General features: G+C 54.8%; 1 protein-coding gene across 1 annotated transcript; it reads left to right on the forward strand.

Annotated features, from left to right (window-relative positions):
* The first annotated feature begins 2511 nt into the window (after window positions 1–2511).
* Il17f (interleukin 17F) lies at window positions 2512–9052 on the forward strand. The gene is made up of 4 exons (XM_048347536.1): window positions 2512–2623; window positions 4708–4847; window positions 6663–6895; window positions 8815–9052. Exons 1-4 carry the CDS (start codon window positions 2512–2514, stop codon window positions 9050–9052), a joined length of 723 nt encoding a protein of 240 aa, XP_048203493.1.
* Window positions 9053–9342: the final 290 nt, after the last annotated feature.

Genomic DNA, 9342 nt, shown 5'->3' on the forward strand with positions numbered 1-9342 from the left:
GGAAAGAGATTCTTGAGGAGGGGCTCCCTTGTGGCATCTGTGAAGGCCCTGGAGAACTTTCCTGGGGCTTCTATGGACCAGATAGATGGAGCATGAGCTTGGCGGCCGTGAGGAGGAGGAGCGTGCGCGGACGTTACCACTCGAGCCACTGTCCCAGCCCTTCGCGCTCTGCTCTGCCTGTTGCTTGTTGCACAGAGGGTCTGGCTAGCCCTGCACCACCGTCCTCCTGCCCATTCCTCAGGTGGTGTTGGGATCGTGGAGGCGAACCACCACATCTGGATTGTTCCTTGAGGCAGAGTCTGGGACCTTTTCTTGGCCTCCTCCCACGATCCTCGTATCTCTGCCTCCCAAGGAGGACGTAACGTGGTGCTTGTTCCAGAGGAGGGGTGCAGAGGAGACTTTCCGGGCATAGAGAGGAGCGATGTGGACCAAAGGACCGCCATCCCAGCACAACCGTGTTCATTGCAGCGGTGTTCACCACAGCCCAGATGTGGAACCAACCCAGATGCCCCTCAGCAGACGAGTGGGTCAAGGGAATGTGGGGTGCATACACAGTGGAATTCCACTTACCGTCAGAAGGAATGATACTGCACCATTTGTAAGGAAATGGAACGACTTGGGAAAAAAATCTTATCAAGTGAAGTAAGCCCGATCCAAAGAAACCCAGGAGGCTGCATGCTTTCCTGCACTGGCGGTAGGTAGAACGTGCCTCTTCTACAAGTCGACAAGTGCACACACAGGATGACTTAAAACAGCATATTTATACACACCGGGACATGATAAAGTATATAGGTCTCTAGACACTCACACATTGAGGCCAAAGGAGGGTATGCACAGGAACGAATCACAAAGGCTCAGTAGCTATGTTCATGTGATCATATAAAATAATATTCCATGAAATGAACTCCAAGAAAAGCAAACAACTGACTTTTTAAAAGTGGCTGTTGTTGTGGTTTTTGGGTTTCCCCCCGCTTTTTGTCTTGTTTGTTAGTTTGTCTTTGGAAGGGAAGGGCACAGAAAAGGTGGAAGAAAGGGTGAACAAATACAACAGTGATACTCACTAGACACTGTGGAAAATGAACTGTCCATCTAAAGGGGAGGGGGCATGGGAAGGAAAAACTGGGACGAGAGCGGGGGAAGGGGACACATGGTCCAAAGAGAATTGTACGCAGTACTCTGACGTGTGTAACTGTAGCCCCTCTGTACAGTGCCTCTACAATCACAATAAAAAAAGTGAAGAGGACCACGATCACAGACTCGGTCCGCGGTGGAGCCCCGTTCACCAACCCCGGAAAACTTCCTTGCCGTTTTGTTCAATTAAAAAGAAAAGGGAGAAAGGTTGTTCAAATAAGCTGATGAAAGAAGACAACAACTTTATATTCTGCCTGTTGAATTTTACCTGATTGTCACAGAGATTTAATAGCGGAGGTCTCAGCTTTCTGGAAATGATTGTGCCGTATGACCTACGTCTAGTGAGTGCTTGTGGAAGCCCTGTTTGGGGCGTGAGACTAAGAGGGTACGGAGGGGATAAAGGAGGACAAATACGGTCCAGATACTTAGTGTACACGTAAAGAACTTGTAAACCCGGATCCACAGAGCCTGGAAGAATTGGTTTGGGAGGGAGAGGGATAGATGGGTGGAGTCTCCATAGGGTACATGTGTGGACATGTCAAAATCCCCCCCCCAACACTTAATTGATGCTAATTAAAAAAAAACACATTTGTTGAAATAGAACCAGAGGCAAATGAGCACCTAAAGGTTTCTGTTTGCTAATCAATTTTCATTAAGAGAAAGGTTATCCTTAATCAAATAGCCAAGCTAATGGCCATTCACATGTCGTGTGTATAATACAATTTAGGATGAGGCCCTGTAGTCGAATTATAGGGTGAAAAATTAGTTCGAGGAGAGAGCATAAACCTATCTGGGGGTGGAATTGTGGAATCGGTGGCTGACAGCCTTTATTGTGGGGGTTTTGCTTTTCCCATCCGTGCCTGGCTCTAAATGCAGTCTCGCTGTTTAGGGGGCAGCCCCACCCGGGGGAGTCAACTCCCATCAGTCGTAGGTTGCATGACCAGAAAGCAGCTCGCGGGGTGCGAGACCCCGCACCGGCGTTGGCAGCGGATGGGAGAGGCAACGTGTGGCTGAGTTCATCTGCGTCGGAGACGAAGAATTTCGCGACACCCTGGGGGAGGGGGAGGGGGTGGAAGTGGGAAGGAAGAAAAGGAAGACTTGGTCATTATTCTGTCATCTCTTTTTTAGGGTCCCCCTTTGGCTCCCTGTCGGGAAATGGAATAGAAAAAGAAAAAAAAAAACCACCCCTGTGTTCGTCAGTAACTCTGGGTCAACCACAACTCGCAGCGAGAAGCAGGTCAGTGGAAACCGCGGCGGGGATTGTTATAAAGGTGACAGGGGCTCCCGTCCGGCACGGCAGGGCCAGGGGAGGACTCCGGAGGCTTCCTGAGCAGGAGCACCGTGCCGCGAGTCACAGCCGAGAGCCTGCCGGGCGTGGCCATGGTGAGTGGAGGTGCTCGTGTCGCGGGGGGACCGTCCTGCGTGGGGGTTCACGAGAGGAGACCCCTGCAGACCCGTGTCCCCTACAGACAGAGCCGCTGCGCCATGGGCGGTGGGTTTGTGCGGGGTGGGGGGGGGGGTAGTGCTGGCCGGGTGTCTCTGCAGCCGCTCCTGCTGCGGTGGGTGGGTTTGAGGTGGGGTTCCCTTTCCTCCTGTGACAGCCAGGCTGCTCCAAAGAGCGTGCGCTCCGTCAAAAGGACCGTGATGCTAGCGGCGGCATTGCTTTTAGTTTGCATTTGCACATGACTTTAGAAGCGAGAATCACAGAGCTCTGCTCTAGCTCCGGCATAGACTTTAGAGTCTGACCGTCTTGGCTCTGCCCCTTGTTAACTGTGTGGTCTGGACTTCATTACTGAGCCGCTGGGTTTCCATTCTCTCAGCTGTACAATGCAATAATGACGGAATCTCCCTTACGTTTTTTACGGAGGGTTAATCAGTATCATTTAGAATCGATGAAGTTACACTCTGTAGTAAAAAAATCCTGCATGCTTTAGTTTTTAGGTTAGCCATTGTAATATAAAACAACAGATAAAGATAGCAAAATGACTCAATAAGGGTCAAGAACTAACATTAATATTAAATTTCCTCCCATATTTTTAAGATAGGGTCTAGCTATGTACACAAGGCTGGCCTTGAGTTCATAATCCTGCCTTAACTTCCTTAAGGGTAAGGATTGCAGGCATGTCTACCATACCTGGATCAGTATTTTTATATTGTCCCTTTTTTTTTTCTTTTTTTTTTTTGGCCAGTCCTGGGCCTTGGACTCAGGGCCTGAGCACTGTCCCTGGCTTCTTTTTGCTCAAGGCTAGCACTCTGCCACTTGAGCCACAGCGCCGCTTCTGGCCGTTTTTTCTGTATATGTGGTGCTGGGGAATCGAACCTAGGGCCTCGTGTATCCGAGGCAGGCACTCTTGCCACTAGGCCATATCCCCAGCCCTATATTGTCCTTTTATATTGTCCTTTCCTGGGACAGTCAGGGATTACTTTTCCCATTATACAGATGAGCAAAAGCTTAACTAAGCTTAACTATGCTTTAGAGGTCTTGCCCAGCCTGCACACAGCCCTGGGCTTAAATCACAGCACTGCAAAAAGACAAAACCGGAAATCCACCAAAAGCTCAAGTAAGTGCTATATTTAACATCACTGGCTACTCTAAACACAAAAACTAGGACACGAATGTGGGTTTTCTGCCACTAAGTATAGTCTGCTTTTCTTTCAGTGACTCGGAGGCCAGCTTAATGAGATTAAAGCCATTGCATTCAAGCAAATCTTTTACATAGTTTATGCTTCAAATCTCTTCCCTTCCCTTCCCTTCCCTTCTTCCCTTCGCTTCTGCATGGCTGGTGCTCTACCACTTGAGCCACAGCTCTACTTCTGGCTTTTTGGCGGTTAATTGGAGATAATAGTTTCATGGACTTTCCTGCCCAGGTTGGCTTCAAACCATGATCCTTAGATCTCAGTCTCTTGAGTAGCTGGGATTACAGGTGCTGGCCACAGTGTCCCTCAGGTCATTACAATGGTTATCCACATTCATGTTAGCTTTGTCCCAGTCCTGGGCCAGGCATTTTCAACAGTGTGACAGCTGTGTCAGAACCTCGGTGTTGGCGGTCACAGAGCCTCTGTTGGGAAACAGGGATGACTGTAAGCCTCTCCAGATTGCTGTGGGAAGCAGTAATCTTAAACGGTTGGGTGTGACAAAGCAGAGTTCTGAAAAGACTGCCGTTGGGTCTAATGACAGAAGATGAACGACTCTTCTTCTGGGAGAAGCTGCGTGTGTTGTAGGCGTGGCCTCTTCTATGCCCTCTACAAAGCAGGTGAAAGCGGTCGTTCTCCTCTTGTAGAACAGGAAAGCAAGGCAGAGGAAAGCACACCCAAAAGTTAGCAGTGGCCTTCAGTAGCAATCGCGCTGACCACTGATACTCAGGCTGGAGTCTGCAGATCGGTGTGCAGAGGGTAGTGAGTCTAAGCAAATTATTCACTGCCTAGACAAACGCCTTCACCCAGCTCACTGAGACATGCTCGGTAGCTGTGAGGAGCTAGTGTTTTCTAGAATACTGAAGAACATGGAAGGAAGAATAAGAATGACATGTTTGAAGCACGCTAATGACTTTTAACTCATATGACCTCCACATCTAGTTACTTTAAGCCTTGGTAGTGTGATAGTACAGGTCACAGAAGAGGAAAGAGAAAACCCAGAGGAAGAACTTATTAAGAAATCTGAAGAAGTGACAGGTGGAGGAAACCAACAGCCCTTCTTATCTAAGTTTGCATCTGATGTAAGTTTTCTCATCTAAGTTGTTGCATCTGATGTAAGTTTTCTCATCTAAGTTGTTGCATCTGATGTAAGTTTTCTCATCTAAGTTGTTGCATCTGATGTAAGTTTTCTCATCTAAGTTGTTGCATCTGATGTAAGTTTTCTCATCTAAGTTGTTCATGCATCACATGTCAAGACAGAAGGGATGTGAGGGAAAATTGCACATCCATTCTGTCCACGGTGTGACCTTTGCAGTTTCCGCAGCTGCCACCTGCCCTGAGTCCCTTATCTGGGCTGTTCTATGTGGAGCACATTTTCTGGTGGAGTAAACTGAGTCACAGCTAGAAAGAGTCCTGGAACTGATTTCTGGATCTGGACCGTGGACACTAAACTCTAGGTCCCACTGCAGCCTTTCTGACCGCTCTGTTCAGTTCTCGCAAAGGTAGGCCGTGGAAATCAGCATTTGGCATCGCTTTCCTTACCTGAGCCCCGAAGGGGCAGCTCAGCTTTGGCTCTAGTTCTGCACGATGACCTGCCCTCGTCGGGGTGGTGGGGCCCCTGACCTTGTGGCCCGCTCAGGGATGGCCCTGTGACCTGGGGTCCAGCGATGCACGCAGCTGTGACGAAGGAAGTGGGAGAGATCTCTGCTCTTCCTTTAGTGGGATCCTCACGGAGCAAGCTCTGTGCATTCCTCCTCACGCCAGATAAGCTGACCTTTCAACGCTAGTGTAAAAATGTGTGCCAGGGCCGCGTTTCTGTATTCTGTGCTGCCATGCATCATTAGTGCCCCTGCTTCTTCCAATTAGCGCAGATAATCGGACCTCGGCTAGAGCTGGCTTCGCATAATGCCTCTCTCAACGCATTGCGCTTCACGGCATCGTCTAATTGGCTGCCTTGTTCTGTTCATTCACCCCCCGCTCTTCATTCATCAGAACGTCCTTATGGGACTGGCCACACCTGTCTCTCTCAGGAAGCTGTGGTCTTCTAGTGGGTCATCTAGTGGGTGGAAGTCTTGGTGGGTGTCTCATCACCGGAGAATAGAAACAGAAACTCTGCGGCTCGTGTGATGGAGGTCCAGGCTTTATCGTTTACGATGCTTCCGTCTGGGCAGGGGCCACGCTAGCTGCGGGGGGTTCAGCAGCCGAGCAGGGCCACGTATTCCCAGAGGGGCCATGGCGGGGAGGAGGGAACTAGAAACAAAATGTATAATTCATCAAACCTGTGGTTTTGTTTGTTTGTTTGAGTGTGGGATAGGTTTGTAAGCACTCTACATAGAACCTTCCCGTTATTCTGTTCACTGCTTTTTCTTGCCTTTTTGGTGGTAGTAGGGTGGGAAGCCAGCGTGTCACGTCCGCTGGTCAGGGCCTCGGCCCGGCATGAGCCGCCCCTGCGGCCCCCCTTGGATGTGGTTATCTTTTCTGCTGGCCTGGACGGAGCCCCTCCCGCCTCACAACTTGAGCGCGTGCCACTCCTACGTTGTGGGTTCGGTGGGGTCTTGCTAAGGTTTTGCTTAGGCTGGCCTTGAACCTGCATCCTCCTGATCTTCCCCTCCCTCCAGTTCAAGCGGCTGGAATTACAGGTGTGCACAGAGTGAGTCTCAGCCTCCCGCGGGGAGGCCTGGAGGAACCGAAGCGCAGTTCCGGACCTGGGTGACCCCCGGTCCCCCCGTCTCCCGGGCCTGGGCTGTAATCCCAGGCCGTGGAGGTCACGTCTCGGTTTGGCGCCCTGGTGTGTCCAGGCGCGGCTTTCCCCCCAGGTGATGACCGGAGGACGTTTATTCCTATCATGCCATGGGATGCCGGAGCCCGTAACCATGGCAACCCTTTCCACCCCCCAGGTCCAGTCACCGCTGCCCTGGTTGCTGGGTCTCCTCCTCCTGAGGGAGGCGGCGGCTGTGAGGGTCTCCAAGGCGGAGGGTCCTGGCCCCAGGGCCGCCCCGAAGAAGGCTGGGCTCTGCCCTCCCCCGGAGGAGAACATGGTGCACGTCGACATGCGCATCCTCAGGCAAAGCCAGGGCGGCGCCGTGGCCCAGGACTTCCAGAACCGCTCCACCTCCCCGTGGGATTACAAGTAAGTGCGGGGTGGGGGGGTGGGGGGGCGGGGACGGGGGGCCAGGCCCGCCCCGCTGTGAGAACGGTAGCCACGCACCGGAATCTAAAGTAGGAAACCTAGAGCCGCTTGGGGAAGCCCTCGCACTCACGCTTTCAAGATTCACCACATGGTTTCATTATTATTATTATTATTATTATTATTATTATTATTTTCCCAGTCCTGGGGCTTGGACTCAGGGCCTGAGCACCGTCCCTGGCTTCTCTTTGCTCAAGGCTAGCACTCTGCCACTTGAGCCACAGCGCCTCTTCTGGCCGTTTTCTGCATAGGAGGTGCTGGGGAATCGAACCCAGGGCCTCATGTATACGAGGCGAGCACTCTTGCCACAGGGCCGTATCCCCAGCCCCACGTGGTTTTATTTTGTTGGAAGAATGGGTAAGCAGCTGGGGGAGGGAGCATGCGCTCTCCAGGGCTGCCGAGTGGAATGATGGTGCCTGGCCACGTCCACCGTCCCACCTCGGCGCCCCACGCTGAGTGTTCCCTGTGCCCCGTCCGCCCACACTTGTTCCGTCTGGAGGGCTGACGGTTTTCCGGTCAGGCTTCCCCTTTCTTCCTCATGAAGAAGCTTTTCGGGAGGGGCCGTTGGGGCAGCGCTGTCCCTGCGTGAGGGTGGGTGGCAGCCAGACACGGCAGGGGAAGGGGATCTGCTCAGCTTCCGGGGCGCAGGGAACAGTCAGGGGAAGGGGATCTGCTCAGCTTCCGGGGCGCAGGGAACAGTCAGGGGAAGGGGATCTGCTCAGCTTCCGGGGCGCGGGGAACAGTCAGGGGAAGGGGATCTGCTCAGCTTCTGGGGCGCAGGGAACAGTCAGGGGAAGGGGATCTGCTCAGCTTCCGGGGCGCAGGGAACAGTCAGGGGAAGGGGATCTGCTCAGCTTCCGGGGCGCGGGGAACAGTCAGGGGAAGGGGATCTGCTCAGCTTCCGGGGCGCAGGGAACAGTCAGGGGAAGGGGATCTGCTCAGCTTCCGGGGCGCAGAGAGCGAGGGAGGAGTGGCGGCTTGTCTCAAGGTGGAGATCCTCAAATGTGCATGTTACCCTCACGGTTGCACACCTATGCGGGCACACAGGGGGCCGTCTCTACGCGTGTCCATACCTATAGAGCCCGGTTGTGATTGTGGGACTCGATGAGGGCCTCGGGGGGAGGGAGGGGGCGAGGGGACCGTGGAGGGACGCACGGCGAGTCTGTGAAGGAAGGGGGTGTAACGGAATGCACAGGAGGCGGAGAAGATGGAGGAAGTGAGAGGAATCGAGGGGTTCAATCTGATTGCGACGCTGTGTATTCCTGCATGAACTGCCAGGGTGCGCCGCCCTGGAACAAGGAGTGTGCACTAAAGAGAGGAGTGACAGGAAGGCAAAATAGGTTGTGTCGGGGGGTAGGGGTGTGTGTGTGTGTGTGTGTGTGTGCAAGTGGAGAGGGTGAAGATGGCTAAAATACTGGACTTCCATGGTCCGGCCTGGCTTGAAGGGGCAGGGAAGGGGTGAGGGAGAGAGATGGGGGGCGGCGGCGAGTCCGATCGCTGTGCCTTGCACGCACACGTGGGCTTTCACCGTGCAAACCCCTCGTTGGAGCAGTTGGTGTGCTAATAACAAGTGTGTGGAAAGAGGTGCAGGTCCGGGGCGCTCCGGGCACCCACAGGTCCCGGGACCTCTAGGGGCTCCCTGGGGAGGGGCCGACGGGCCTTGCGGGCCTCGGTGCGCAGGTGGCCACGGAGGAGGCGCGGGGCCCTGGGGTTGTTTTCCTTCCCAAGCCCGGGCTTCTCAGTTGGTTCCCTGGGGCCCCTGACAGGTTATTGGGCCCGGTGCCGTCGGGCCCTCCCCCCCCCCCACTGCCCAGCCGGGCTTCCTCGGCCGTGTCTCACCCTCCGCTCCGCTTTCCCCCCAGCGTCACGCGCGACCCTCACCGCTTCCCCTCCGAGATAGCGCAGGCGCGGTGCCGGCTGGCGGGCTGCCTGGACGGCCAGGGGCGGGAGGACGGCGCCAGGAACTCGGTGCCCATCGAGCAGGAGATCCTGGTCCTGCGCCGGGAGCCCGGGGGCTGCGCGCACGCCTTCCGGCTGGAGAAGATGCGGGTGGCCGTGGGCTGCACCTGCGTCAGCCCCGTGGTCCTCCAGGCGGCCTGAGGGGCGCGGGGACGCCGGCCCGTCCCCCTCCTCGCTCCCCCTTCCTGTGAGATGTGCGTGGGCGCCACCCCAACGCTCCTCCGTAGACACGGCGTGGCCCCCCTCCCAACGCTCCTCCGTGGACACGGCGTGGCCCCCTCCCAACGCTCCTCCGTGGACACGGCGTGGCCCCCACCCCAACGCTCCACCGTGGACACGGCGTGGCCCCCTCCCAACGCTCCACCGTGGACACGGCGTGGCCCCCTCCCAACGCTCCACCGTGGACACGGCGTGGCCCCCTCCCAACGCTC

The sequence above is a fragment of the Perognathus longimembris genome, chromosome 6 (assembly GCF_023159225.1).
Source record: "Perognathus longimembris pacificus isolate PPM17 chromosome 6, ASM2315922v1, whole genome shotgun sequence".
NCBI lineage: Eukaryota > Metazoa > Chordata > Mammalia > Rodentia > Heteromyidae > Perognathus > Perognathus longimembris.